The sequence below is a fragment of the Asparagus officinalis genome, chromosome 10 (assembly GCF_001876935.1).
Source record: "Asparagus officinalis chromosome 10, Aspof.V1, whole genome shotgun sequence".
Lineage (NCBI taxonomy): Eukaryota > Viridiplantae > Streptophyta > Magnoliopsida > Asparagales > Asparagaceae > Asparagus > Asparagus officinalis.
Genome location: NC_033803.1, coordinates 59,678,621 through 59,693,757, shown reverse-complemented (window position 1 = coordinate 59,693,757; position 15,137 = coordinate 59,678,621). Strand labels below are relative to the sequence as shown.

The 15,137-nt window shown below is 34.1% G+C and overlaps 1 protein-coding gene across 1 annotated transcript; it reads left to right on the top strand.

Annotated features, from left to right (window-relative positions):
* On the top strand, window positions 8,970-11,071 carry LOC109826781. The gene is made up of 4 exons (XM_020393801.1): window positions 8,970-9,608; window positions 9,821-10,163; window positions 10,260-10,337; window positions 10,419-11,071. Exons 1-4 carry the CDS (start codon window positions 8,970-8,972, stop codon window positions 11,069-11,071), a joined length of 1,713 nt encoding a protein of 570 aa, XP_020249390.1.

The following is a 15,137-nucleotide window of genomic DNA, read 5'->3' as shown; positions in this document are numbered from 1 at the left end:
TGTCTATTAAAGAAGCATCAACTGAGTTACATTAAAGAATAATTTAATAACTTTATCCTAATCAAAGAAAAATTTTCTGTAGAAGATATAAGAAAAATTAGTAAGCATTCATAAATTTCATACTTTGCTCTTCAAATACTAAAGAAATTAAATATTAATATTATAATCTATGGTAAATTAGCAATAAAAATATAGGTATTTAGTTTAGATCTTTGTAAAAAATGACAGAAATAGAGCAAATGTAATATTATTAACGTAACAGAAACTCTTATTGGATGCACATCGGAAAAATTCATTCATTGTAGAAAAAAAAAGGTAGCTCCTAATCTTATTTAAGTAATAAATTAGAAACACAAAGAATTTCATATATATGAGATTAATATTTATTCTCATTGAAATAAAAAAAATCAAAGTCTTTTTAAGAAGTTTGTGTTGAACATCGGAAATACATTTAACTTCTTTGTGAAGTTAAATAACAAAATAAAAGATTAACGAGCCCAAGAAAGATAACAACACAAAAAAAATACAACTCTAGTATGATGTCACAATCGAGTAGATGATGAAGACACTACTCTAGAATTGTCCGTGAAAAAGATAAATGTGAGAAAGGATTGATTTTAGCTCAATAAAAAAATAAAACAGAAAGAATAAAAAATAATATTTTTTGAATATTTTATAGAATAGTTTAATTATTTTGAGAGAATTTAGGAATCTTTAGAAGGGAGTTTTATGAGCTTATTTTAGTATTTTTATATGCTTGTGCAGATGTTTTTATCATATGAAAGTATATTAGAGTTAGCATTAATCTTTAATTTATAATTTCTTATGAAGTCTATCAATGATTAGGAACAAACTTCATATCTTTAATTTATAATTTCTTATGAAGTCTATCAATGATTAGGAACAAACTTCATATTCTCTTTTGTATCATTTTAGTATACTTTTAACCAATCATTTTGACTTATTGGTTTTAAATATTCATCTTTCTTGTATAATATTATTTTAATATTTTTTACTTTTGCAACACTGTACTTTCACAAGCAAAGCTTGGTATCATGTTAGTAAAAATAATATAAAAATTTAAATTAACTTCAAATTATATTTTTATTTTCTATCAATTCAAATATCAACATGAAAATTTAAATTGGGTGTAACCCATTTAAACAAACATCAAAGAAAATAAATAATCACAATATTAAAGTTTAGAGATAAAAGTGATCATAAGCTATTAAAGTGGAACTGATGAACAAATTTTAGTTAGAAAATAATCTAAAAATACTTAATCATGGTATTTAACTACGTGCATTACACGTGTATAAAACCTAGTGTGTGTGTGTGTGTGTGTATATATATATATAATAATATATATATATATACTATAATATATATATATATATATATATATATATATATATATATACTATATATATATATATATATATATCTTATGGATGTAGAGAAGAGCTAGCAGCTCTTCTCCCCCGTGAGCTGCCAGGTATATGAAATGTGAGCCCCACACCAATGTGACTAGTAGGGGCACATGTCATGGACCTGTCAGCTCATGGAGGAGAAAAACTGCCAGCTCTTCTCCATATATATATATATATAAATATATAATATATATATATATATAATAAATATATATATATATATATATATATATATATATATATATATATATATTATATATAATATATAATATTATATATATATATATATATATATATATATGAAATGTGAGCCCCCACACCAATGTGACTAGTAGGCCACATGTCATGGCACTGTCAGCTCATGGGGGAGAGAAAAACTGCGCAGTCTCTCTCATATATATATATAAATATATATAATATATATATATATATATTATTATATATATATTATTATATATATATATATATAGATATATATATTTATACTTTATAAGTAATATAAAGTTAAACAGTTATATACTTATAAGTGTATACTTAAATATAGACATATATACCATATACATATATAAGTATTATAATGCTTTAATTATTGAATAATAATCTCCATTCATTAGCAGACAAATGTCCCATATTAACTGCCTAATTAAATCAGTTCACCACTTCGAAATAACCAAAAAATCCCTAAGCCCGGACGACTCGAAGGGACGACATCTCGCATAGCTGGCTCAAAAGGTAGTATGCATCGACCTTCTCGCTAGATCAACTCCACAAACGACCTACATGACCACCTATCGGCTGATATCTCATGAAGCCAACTTGAAAAACGGTACTTCTCGGCCCTCTACCCGACGAGTAGAAAGGCGACGACATACCCCGGGTCCTCCCTGCTGACAGCTGGTCGCCATAACACTAAATGCATAGTTAAAATCATCATTTCTCCATTCTCGAAGATCTTTATAACACATCAGACCTGTTGGGTCCTCTTGTTTTGATAATGATTTTATAAACAATTTATAACTAATATTGTTTTAAATATTTTGTTTTGTGTTGTTTAGTATATACAGGAAATCAAGCTAAACAAGATATATTGAAGCTATGCGTATCAAGTCAATCAATCTAAGTCCAAGCTTCAGAAGATTCTTTTCTATTATACTTAGTATAGGATTATATAATGTGTGTTAATTCTATAAGCTCAAATATACACACACATTACATTTGTGAATTTTCATGAAAATAAGTGTTTTATGCAAAATACATTCAAATATGTTTTGGACTGTACAAACTATGTTAACATCTTTTATTATGTTCATAAAAAGATTACACAAGTTTTCAGAACTTGATTTGAGCTAAAATGGCAAAAACAACATATTTGAAAAACATGTATTTTAGCACTTTTGAATATTTCTGAGTTTTCACAAATGGTAAGAGCAATTTGAAAAATTCCTTTTCCAACATGTTCATATTCATTGACTATAAACTTTTCCTAAAGTTTTATATTTTTTTGGAATTTATTTACTATTTTTAATAAAGCCTCAAAACTCATATTCAAAAAACGTTTCAGGCTGATAACCTGTTATCAGTCGACTGATCAGTCGATTGAAGAATATGCATGTAATCTTCAAAAGTTTTTGTTCTATTTTGATCGACTGACCAGTCGACTGATGATCCATCAGTCGACTGATAAAGACGGTCAGTCGACTGATGAGCTGTCTGATGCCTACATCGGTCAGCTCATCAGTCGACTGATAAGCCATAACAACTATTTTTCCATCTTAGAGTATTTTAACATTTTTGCTGGTTAGACGATTAGACCTTAAATCAAAGAACACCAAGCTCTGATACCAATTGTTAGACCCTAGAGGGGGGGGGGGTGGTGATTAGGGTCTTATGCTAATCTAATCTAATTTTATACCAATTAAAACTAATTAACAAGTTATCCTAACAAGTATAAAATACAACAATATATGTGAGCTAGGATAAGTGATATACACAAGGGTAAATAAAATAAACAAGATAGTGGATGATATAAATAATGAGCAATGTACAATGACTATAAGAAATATAAACATAAGAGAAGTGCGTCAAAGCAAACTCAAACACACAATATGATCACGAAGTTCGGACCTTCCGTCCTATGTCTCCGCTCCCCACTCCCGGGAAGAAATCTACTATCATAACCGGGTTTTCTATGCTTACCCGAACAACGTTTACACATCACACTCGGTTTTCTAGCTAACCGAAAACTTTACAATCACCACTCTTGCAATCCCACTCTACACCCTCTTAAGTGTTGGACCTAGACGTGTCTCTCTCAAGTGCTCGGATATAACCTCTCCCTAGGTTCGTCAACCGACGCCACTCCTCTTGGGACGATCCCCGACTTACACCACATACTTCTCTCGGTGTACAAGTGTATTACAAAGTGAATCTCACAATAAGCACAATACAACAAATGATTGTTCTCTAATATGGATGAGAATACAATGTAAGCTCACACTCAATTGTTACAACTCTCACCAACCCAAATATACTATGTATGAAAACACGAAAAGCTCAAGTGGGTGTGTGTAAACAATGAGTGAAATAAAATCTAACTCAAATAGCAAACTAGCAATAATAAGAATATAAAAATCAATGATAAAATTGCTAGAAAAAAGAGTTAGAAAAACTTCTCTATAAACACAAAGGAGAGGATGAAGAAGACTGAGGATGAATCCCTCGATTTGCAATGTAAGCTCCCTCCTTTGTAAATAAAAAATCCCAAACTTAAAACAAACTAAACAAGCTTAAACTCTTATTAAACATTATTTTAAAAACTTCTTTGATACTTGAAAGATGAGAGCAAGGGGGGTATTTATAGCCTCCCAAAACCTCAGCCAAAAACCCCAAAAGAAAAGACCAAAAAGCCCAAGAATAAAAAATCTGATTCTGTACCAAAATGACCGTTGGGCGATCGGCGGTCGACCGTGAAAATCTCGCGAGCTACTTTCGAGCCTGAGGAAAAATCCAGAAACTTTTACAGTCGACCGTGGGATTTTTCAGACTGACGGTCGACCGTCATGGTCAACCACGAAAGTCTCTGCTGGCTACTAAGGGGAAGACCGTGGCGGTCGACCGCAAACAGATATAAGAAATAACAGGTTTAGAAGCAGTTTGATGATTTTGAAATACTGTTTAAAAATATCAAATAAATTCAAAAAAATGTAAAACTTTGGGAAATGATTGTAGACATGATAATAAACATACTACAAAAACTGGTTTTCAAAAAGGACCTTACAAATAAAAAATATCATTATTTTATAAAATATTCCAAAACATAAAAATGTGAACATATGAGTTTTGATATTTTAGCTTAACCATGTTTTAAAACAATACAAAATGATTTTATAGACTTGAAGAAAGATGTAAACTATTATTATGAAGTCTATAAATAATGAATATAGTATTTTATCAAAATACACATATAATGCACAAAAAAAAGATTTTATTGAACTAAATAAAATTGATATTGATGAAATCATATATATGCATATAAGTATGAAACAAAAATATGTTTTCTAATTATATTCAATTGTTTCATATTAAAACTTAAAAACTATCAAACCAAAACATATATGTATATATATAACTATATATATACAAAACCAAAACGTGTATGTGTGTATATGATTGAGCTTAAAGTACTAATACACATAATATAAACCTAAAACTAAATTTATCCAAGCTTGATTGATCTTCGATGAAGCACTATCTTGGTATACTTGCGGATGAAGCTTGAACTTGAATCTTTAACTTGAATTGTATAGGCTTCACTCCATAATTCCGCCAACCTCCATTGGATATGATCGTGAATGCTCGATTCCATCCATCCTCTAATATATTGTTTGCCTAGAATAAATATAAGACGCAAACACTAGACAAACAATATTAGATGTAACTTGTTTGTAAATCATTATCAAAACAAGAAGGCCAACAGGTTTTAAAAAAGAGTTTAAAGTGTTTTAAAGTTTATTTAAGTTTCTAAGTTTGAGTTTACAAAGAGGAAGCTTGTATTTTCAGTTGAGGAATTCATCCTCAATCTTCTTCATCCTCTATTGTGTTTATAGAGAAGTTTTTCTAACTCTTTTCTCTAGTAATTTTTTTATTGATTTTTATATTCTTATTATTGCTAGTTTGCTAATTGAATTAGATTTTATTTATACTCATTTTATCACACACACCCTATTTGAGCTTGTAGCATTTCATACATCATATATTGGGTTGTGGGATTGTGATTTGTGAGATTGAGCTTACAATGAGTTCTCATTCATATTAGAGAACATTTTATTGTACTTGAGATTCATTGTGAGTTGCACATTGTATTATATTTAGACACTGAGAGAAGTGGTTGGTGAGAGACGGGGTCTGTTCCAAGAGGAGTGGAGTCGGTAGTAAAGCCTAGTGAGAGGTGGTAATTTCGAACGCTTGAGAAATGTGACACGGTCTAGGCCAACACTTAGAGGGTGTGAAGTGTATTAGCAATTGTGTAAGGTGTAAAGTTTTCGGTGAACTAGAAAACCAAATTGTGGGGTGTAAACTTTATTTGGGTGAGCGTAGAAAACCCGGTTGTGATAGTGAATTTCTCCCCGGGAGTGGGGAGCGGAGACGTAGGACGGATGGTCCGAACTCCGCATTCATCTTTGTGTGTTAGAGTTTGCATTGGCGTATCATTTGTGTCTATTGCTTAGTCTATTTTATTCTCCATTGATCATTGTTTTTATTGTCCTATCACATTTGTTTTTGCTTATCCTTGCATATATCTCATTGTGTATCTTATTGTTAGGATATTGCACTTTGTTTATATTACTCATTCTTGCTCATATTACATCGTATATCTATCTAGCAAGAATAATTCATTTATAAGTTTTAAATCGGTATTAATATCTAATAAGATTAGTAATAACCCTATTCACCCCCCTCTAGGGTATTTTCAAGACCATGTCGGGATCACGTGCCTCCTATCACTTCACATTAAATGCCAAAGTGACTCTCACCACTAAGCAGCCGACACCTGTAAAGCTAGTATTGACTCAGTCGCCAGCCCATACTCGGTCAAAGTTCCCAAACCACCCCTCTTTTATTACTATAAATGGAGGACTATTCTCAACACAAAGGTAAGCAATTCCTGCTTCAAAAGCTCAAGAACTTCTACAATTTATTCAAGAACTTCTACAATTTATTTTCTTCTCCACATAAGCAATTATTGGCTTGATCATTGGAGGAACAACCGGAGAACCCAACCACTAGTAAAAATTAGATTATTGTAGACGGATTATCCTAGACGAAAAAATTTCCGTCTAGGATACTAAACACAACGATGAAAAATTTCCGTCTGTGTTATTCCATCTGGAATAATTTATTCTAGATGGAAATTTCCGTCTAGAGAGTATTCTAGACGAAAATTTTCGTCTAGAATAACTTCTGTACCTTTCTTTTATGGTTTAATTTCAAAAGAACGTGGGTCCCACTATTCCAGACGGAAATTTCCATCTAGGAAGTGTTATAGACGGAATTATCCGTCCAGAATAGTGAGACCCATGTAAAGAAAATTGAACTTGGTTTGGTCTGGCCCTTTTGAAAAATCATTACGAAAATTTCAGACTCCCCCTTCTCTTCGATCCTATCCGAGAAACCCTTCGATCCCAGCCCTTCGAACCCCCTCGCTGCCCCTTCGATCTCAGCCCTTCGAACCTCATCGCCGTCGAGAAACCCCGCTGCCGTCGAGAAACCCTGAACCAAGTTCTGACTCAACGTACGCACGCAGGTAACCTCTGTCTCTCCCCTCTTCCCTTCTCCTCTCTCGTCGAAACCCTAGATCTGAGCTAGGGTTTCGGTCGACCCCTTTCTCCTCTCTCTCCCCGTGTACAACGAAACCCTAGATCTGAGCTAGGCTTTTCTCTTTTGTAGCTTGTTTCCTCCTCTATTTTGGTTGCTCTCCTCAAGCTTCTGCCATTTCTGATTGGGATTCAAGGTATGGCTTCGAAAATTGCTGTTTTTAAATTTTTAAAATTTTTTGTATATTAATCTCTCAAGTAGTCTTTTGACAATTCCATATTAGTTTTGGAGTTGCTCCGAAGTCCTTCAAATCCTAGGAGGTCTTGCATACTGGTCCCTCAATGGACAAAGTATCCCCCCTCCCTTAGCATACGTTTCCAAAAGCCCTACTAAACATCTCAGCTGAGGTATTTTGGTTAATTGAGGGGACCGGATTGCAAGACCGGTTATGATTTGGTAGGCGTATGAGCAATTTCGAAGATTTTGAGAACTGGAATGAGTGAATATTTAAGGTACTAATCTTGATTTTTGATTAATAACAACGATAATAAGGGTTTTTTTGGTTATTTATCAAGAAAATAATAAGGGCTTTTTTTATATTAGTCCCTAGCAAGTTTCATATTGAAATTAGGCCCTCTGATTGAAGGGATTAATTTCAGAATATTAAGAATTAGACCACCTAATAACAATTTGAATGATTTGAGAGGCTAATTACAGAACACAAAAGACTTGAGGGGCTAATATCTAGAGAGAAAAAAAAATAATGACAATCAAAGAACGAAATATCACAATATATGAGATTTGTTTTCTGCTTACTCTTGTGCTGGACATATTTTTGTGATGTGAAACTACAAATTGATATGAGACAGATTTAGAACCTTGTTTACTCCAACCAGAGACGTCAATAAAGCAAAACTTATGTTACTGGCCGCCGATGGCTTGTGTGCCGACCGTTTTGGATGTTTGTGGTCTTGCTAACAACAATATTTTCAATTTAGTGTGAATTATGGAAGAAAATGTTTTCAAAAGAATAGAGTGATATATAACACAATATTATATAATAATGTGTTATATATCCAATTTAGGTGAAAAAATATAACGTTATCTTTAGACTCCCGTCCAATAATTACATCCAATTCTTTGAGGTTATAATATAAGATAAACGACTCAAATTTTTGGGAAGGAGATAAAGTTTTCTACTAAAAAATGATCGTTCATTTTATATTATACTAGGAAAGATTTGGTATATAAAGTTGTAATTATTGGATCTGTCCTTCTCGGACGAGTTAGGAATATAGTAGTGCATACATCCAACTTTGTATACTTTGTATCTTTTCATTTCTTAAAAATTTCGGCAACTCGTACCTGTTGTTCTTCATGTACAATAAGTGTATGTTCTGCGTTTTGGTATATTATCAATACGCATAATAACATCCGCACAGTGTACAGGGAGAACAACTGGTAGGTGTTGCCGAAATTTTCAAGAAATGAAAATATACAAAGTATATGAAGTTGGATGTAAGCACTACTATATTTTTAATAGGATAGAAGCCTTCCTATGACAGCCGTTAGACGGTGCTAATTAGTTGAAGCTACCTTAATAAGTTTCAAACATAACTCAATGAGCCTAACTTAAATGCTGCAACATATGTTTAAGAATAGTATAAAATATATGGGTATACTATCTATTCTCAAATAGAGTTTCTAATTAGATATTACCTACAGATGAGGAAAATTCCTGACAAGTCATGGATAGATATCCCTAGGATTGAACAGTTTCGCGATCGACGTTATAGTGATGGATGTGAAGCCTTCATGAAGTATGCCGAAATGAACCCAAATAATTTAAGTAGCGGTCCAATGTACTGCCCCTGTTATATGTGTAAGAATATGAAGCTGAAAAATAGAGATGAAATACGAAGTCACTTAGCAAACTCTGGGTTTTACGATGAATATAAATATTGGTCCTACCACGGGGAAGGCCGTACTGAAATTGAAGTACCAGATGTGCATGTTAATGCCAGTCATACTCTTGATATAGATGATACAGAAAATTTACAAACTGAAGGTGGACCTAGCCATACCGAATACGATATTAACAATGATAGTGAAGATGATATCGTAGATGATGTCCAAGATGCAACTGAGATTCAAGATGTTGATGACCCAGAAGGCTTTGGAGATGCTCATATTCCTAAGGACTTGGATCGTATAATGAAACTACTAGAGGATAGTGAAGAGAATCTGTATGAGGGTTGCACCGAGTACTCCATATTTTCATTTATGTTGGAGCTCTTGCATATTAAGAACCTCAGTGGAATGGCAAATACTTATTTCGAAATGCTTCTTGATTTGTTGCGGAAGGTAGTTCCAGGAGGAGAGCGTAGCATTCCTAAAACAACTTATGCGGCTAAGCAAATTGTTTCCGATTTGGGACTTGATTACAATAAGATTGATGCGTGTCCCAATGATTGTATTCTCTACTATATGTTTCCGATTTGGGACTTGATTACAATAAGATTGATGCGTGTCCCAATGATTGTATTCTCTACTATAAGTATAATAAAGAACTTCAGGAATGTCCAACATGTGGAGTATCTCGATGGAAACAACACACCCGCTCTTCAACAAGGCGGGCAACAGAGTCAGTGTACATGCAGAGCAAGATTCCAGCTAAGGTGCTTCACCATTTTCCATTAGTTTCTAGATTGCAACGTCTGTATATGAACAAAGACACCGCTAAGAGCATGAGGTGGCACAAAGAGGGTCGTATAGAAGATGGTAAGTTGATACATCCAGATGATGCAGAGGCTTGGAAGCATATTGATAAGACTTTTCCCAATTTCGCTCATGAATGCAAAAATGTCAGACTTGGGCTTGCTAGCGACGGATTCAATCCGTTCGGGGTTATGAGTTCAGGTTGGTCTACATGGCCAGTTGTCTTAATGCCATATAATTTACCCCCACTGCTTTGTATGAAACAACCGTATATGATACTCTCATTACTGATACCAGGTAAGCATGCACCAGGTAATGATATTGATGTCTACTTAGAGCCCTTAATTGATGAGCTAAAACAGTTATGGTCGGAATGTATGTTGATATATGATGCACATGCAAAAGAGTCGTTTAGACTTCGTGCTATCCTAATGTGGACAATTAATGATTTTACAGCTTATGCTAATCTTTCTGCTTGGTCTACAAAAGGCAAGTTTGCTTGTCCAGTATGTGACCCAGAATTTGAAGGCCTTCACTTACCATATAGTCGAAAATGTTGTTATTGGTTCAACAAGAGATGGTTGCCCTCGGGCCACAAATATAGAAAATTGAGCAATAAGTTTGACGGCACTGTTGAGACTAGGAATAAACCACGTCAAATGACCGGTGCTAATATTTTAAAGTTGCTTGAGCATCTTCCAAAAATAAGATTTGGTAAGAACCGATATTCTAAGTACGACTCACTCAAAGTTAGAGGCTCCGGGAAAAAGAAAAAGACACTGAAGAGGAAGAGAGCAATCCAACGGGCATATGTTGATAATGGAGTCGATAAATTACCAAAGGGATGGAGTAAATTCAGTATCTTCTTCCAGCTACCATATTGGCAAAAGCTTAAAATCAGGCATAACTTGGATGTCATGCATATTGAGAAAAATGTTTGTGACAATATAGTTTCAACTCTCCTTCAAGATCCTAATAAGTCAAAGGATGACCTAAGGGCTCGTCAAGACTTAGCTGCATTGAATATACGAGAAGAGTTGCAAGAACAATATGTTGGTCTTAAGAAAAAACATAAGCCTTCCTCTCGTGTTACGATGTCGACAGAGTAGATGCAGAGATTTTGTGAGGTCCTCAAATCAGTAAAGTCACCAGATGGGTATTCAGCTAATATATCAAATAATGTTCAGGTGCAGAAGAGGAAACTCTTAGGCCTAAAGACATACGATTATCACGTTCTTCTACATCAATTGCTCCCAGTTGCATTACGTAATAATATGGAGAAAGATGCATCGAAAATTATTATGGAGTATTGTGGGTTCTTCAGAAAATTGTGCTCCAAAGTTATAGATGTGAATGAATTTAAAAAGCTTGAAACGGAAATATCATTAGTTTTATGCAACCTGGAATTGATATTTTCTCCTTCCTTTTTCACAATCATGGTCCATGTTACTCAACATCTAGCAAGAGAGGCAATAGTTGCGGGTCTTGTATCGTACCGTTGGATGTACCCAATTGAGAGGTTAGGAACTTCACTATGGGTATTAATTTCATATGTAATGTATACATCTTTAATTTGTCCTATCCCTTGATTTGTAGTTCATAAAGTTTGAGTTATTGTAGATATTTGGGATTTATGAAGCACCTAGTTCGCAATCGAGCTCGTCCAGAGGGTTTTATGGCTAAAGGGTACGTGACCAACGAATGTCATACGTTTGCATCACGTTACATGCGCAATCGTGTAACAGCTGATCAAACCCCAACTAAGGAGAAGAAACTCGTAAAATATCAAAGATCTGACTTGGAGCAGGTTCATGCATATGTATTGAATAATCTTGACATTTTCAACGATTATCGAAGGTAATATATATTAATATAGCAATGTTGACCTTGGATGAATTATTTACTTTCATTATACAAATACAACCATATTGGTGTATTAATAGGCGACATCTGGAGAAGCTTAACACTAAAATATCAGGCATGAATGCAGCACATACTATTAAAAAAAACACATCAAAGATTTTCCCGATTGGTTCAGAACCGATGTAAGTAGCGTAGCACTATTATTGTCGATTGGTTCAGAACCGATGTAAGTAGCGTAGCACTATTATTGTATTTTTCAATTTAAATTTTTTAAGCAGACAAAGATAATTTTTTCAATTTAAATTTTTTAAGCAGACAAAGATAATTTTTGTTCGATTGATGTTCGGTTTAGGTTGAGAAAGATGTTCTCGCTGGTGTCGTACTATCTGAAGATATTTTAGTTCACGTACAATGTCCTTACTATGAAGTAAGATGATATATTGAACACACCATTAATGGATATAAGTTTAAAACAGTGGCGACCGATGATAAAAGGGTAACACAAAATAGTGGGGTCATGAGTTGTTTTGCTCAGGAATGTTTTTCAAGCATAAGAGATCAGAACCCAGTTGAAGCTGACATATTATATTACGGCCAGTTGGAAGATATTGTAGAGGTAATTTACGGATATGGCAAACAAATTCAGCGTAAATATACAATGTTTAAGGTTCGATGGAGTCCTGCCAAACCGCGTAGGGATCACTATGGGTTTACAGTTGTAAATCTCGACAAAGAGATTTATCTAGATGAGAAGTTCATATTCGCAGAACAGGCGGACCGGTGCTTCTATGTGAAAGACCCGAATGTTGCACACGATTAGGTCGTGTTGTATAAGGAGCCAAGATCTATTGTCCTCCCTAATAATAACGATGATAGTGATGAGGACAATGAACCAATTGGGTCGTCTGATGAAATTTGGCAAAACTTCTCTTACCCTCAGAACGTCATGCTTGATATGACAGACGCAGAGATTCAGGCTGACATCCCAATTTTAGTCAGAGATAGAGGACCCGATTCAGATGTGCATACAAGGTCAAGAATTAGTAGGCGAAAACAGACAACATTGAATATCGCCAGAACAATACTAGATTCACCTCGTTCAATACAAAAATAGCAACCCGCGGAAGGTATACATCTTTAATAAGTCAATTCAGTAATCGCATTGTGTTATGTAAATATTTAATTGCAAGATAATATTTAATTGCATGTACATATTTCTTGTTTTGCATCTCCTAATTCATATTGTACAGATGAAGAATACAAGGTTATTTGATCAATCGCGTGATCGGTCAAGGTCTACCAGTCTAGGCTCAGAGCATCTTCATGAGGCACACCGTGCATCACCTACTGATATAGGTTTGAATTATCAATTATCTCTGGACAACTCAAAGTAATATGTTTAACTCATAATTTGTGCTCATTAAGTATTTTTTATATGTGTAGATGATGTTGAATTATCGGGTCGTCGGCGGGACACAACTCTAGCTTTATCGCCTCATATAGGTATTTATATTGATAATTCAATCATATTTAAAGTATAACTCTAGCATTTTTAGATCTATTGTCTATTAGTGAACACTTTTTAGTTTGCATAGATAATATTCCAGGCACAAATTACTCTTCACCCGGACTCAGTGATACACATGCATCCCCCACTACAGGTTATTGACTATCTTATTGACTATCTTATTTACTGATACTTCAAAGTGTATGTTTACATACTATCTTATTTACTGATACTTCAAAGTGTATGTTTACATCTCTTTTTTAAGTGATACTTCAAAGTCAGCGTATTGACTATCTTATTTATTGATGTTCAGAGGGTACTTGGACACCTTCACTTTCGCAGCCAGCAGCGGGGTCCGATTTACGTGCCTGGACTCCGGATGTTAGTCATCTACCATTGCCTCCAGAATCGATCATATCAAAAACTAATGCCATGAAGAATCATCCGCAAGCACAGAAAAGGCTAGCTGAACTGAGGGATATGATGAAAGTGAGAAAGGAAGTTGCAATTGCTGCAATGAATAGAGAAGTGGAGAGAGGTAAATTAGTAAATTTGTTAATTCCCGGCTGCATTTTTTCACCTAACCAGTGGGTATTAAACATGTTGACAATGTAGGGGCGAAGCGAGATGCGGCTGGTCAGATTGGACGGGGTGCTAGCAAGCCCGATTCAAAACAAGCACCAAGCGGATTTCTGGGTATTCTTCAGTGGTCCGATAATTTGCTAATCGGGCCTTGGTTGAAAAAATTGAACAACTACATCGGTGTTTTAGTACGGAGAGCAACTATAGTGAACCCGTACTTCAAATTCAAGGAGCTTCCATGGAAAGCATACGAAGATATATGGAGAGAACTGATGGTATATGTTCATTAGTTCAGTATTTTTTAATACTTGAGTACTATAAAATTGTATATTTTAGGAATCATAATACATAAGAATACATAAGAATACATATGTTTTAGAACTGATGGTATATGTTTATCTAGTTTAGTGCATTAAACTAGATATTCTTGATTAATGCTTCAAAAATACATAAGAATACATAAGAAGATGAATTTTATATGTTCATACAATGAGTTCCTTATATTTGTGCTCTCTAGTTATACTCATGTAGTGAAACAGTCCCACTTTGAAGCATTACAAAAAAAGGGTAGAAGATAAAAAACAGTCACACTTTAAAATTTGGAGTTTTTCAAAGATTAAAAATGCTAACAAATGTCTACTTATGAAACCTTACATAATTCAGTAGACCCTCTTCACATATATGAGATTTGCATTTAATTGTATTATGTTGCTTTTCACTTCTCTTGACTTTCACTCTAGTCTCTAAACATCCTACACTTCTTAATAACTAAATTCAAACATGTCAATACTATGTGTATATTCCCTTATTCAAATAGTGTGTTGCTTATGTGACTTTTGTAAATATGATTTTGCATTTTTAAGCTGCCTCATAATTGTAGAATTACTATTGTCTTGAGGATTACCTTGGAGCGTGGCACTATGTTTTCAATATAAAGGTTGAGGCCGTGCTCAAACAGTGGCGACATGAGCTGAAGATATCAACATATGATAAATATACACAAGATTGGCAGAGATATTTGAATGTCGATGAGAGGGTTGACCTCAATCATTTCACGACGCTTCTTTTCTATTGGGATACCGAGTCAGCACAAGTATTGATCATTTTCATATTGATATGCAGTAAAGTTTGTAGATACATTTCTTCTTTAGTAACATATATTGTTTTGTAGAATAAATCTAAGAAGGGCTCGACGAACCGTCTTAGCAAGCGCAAGCTTGACC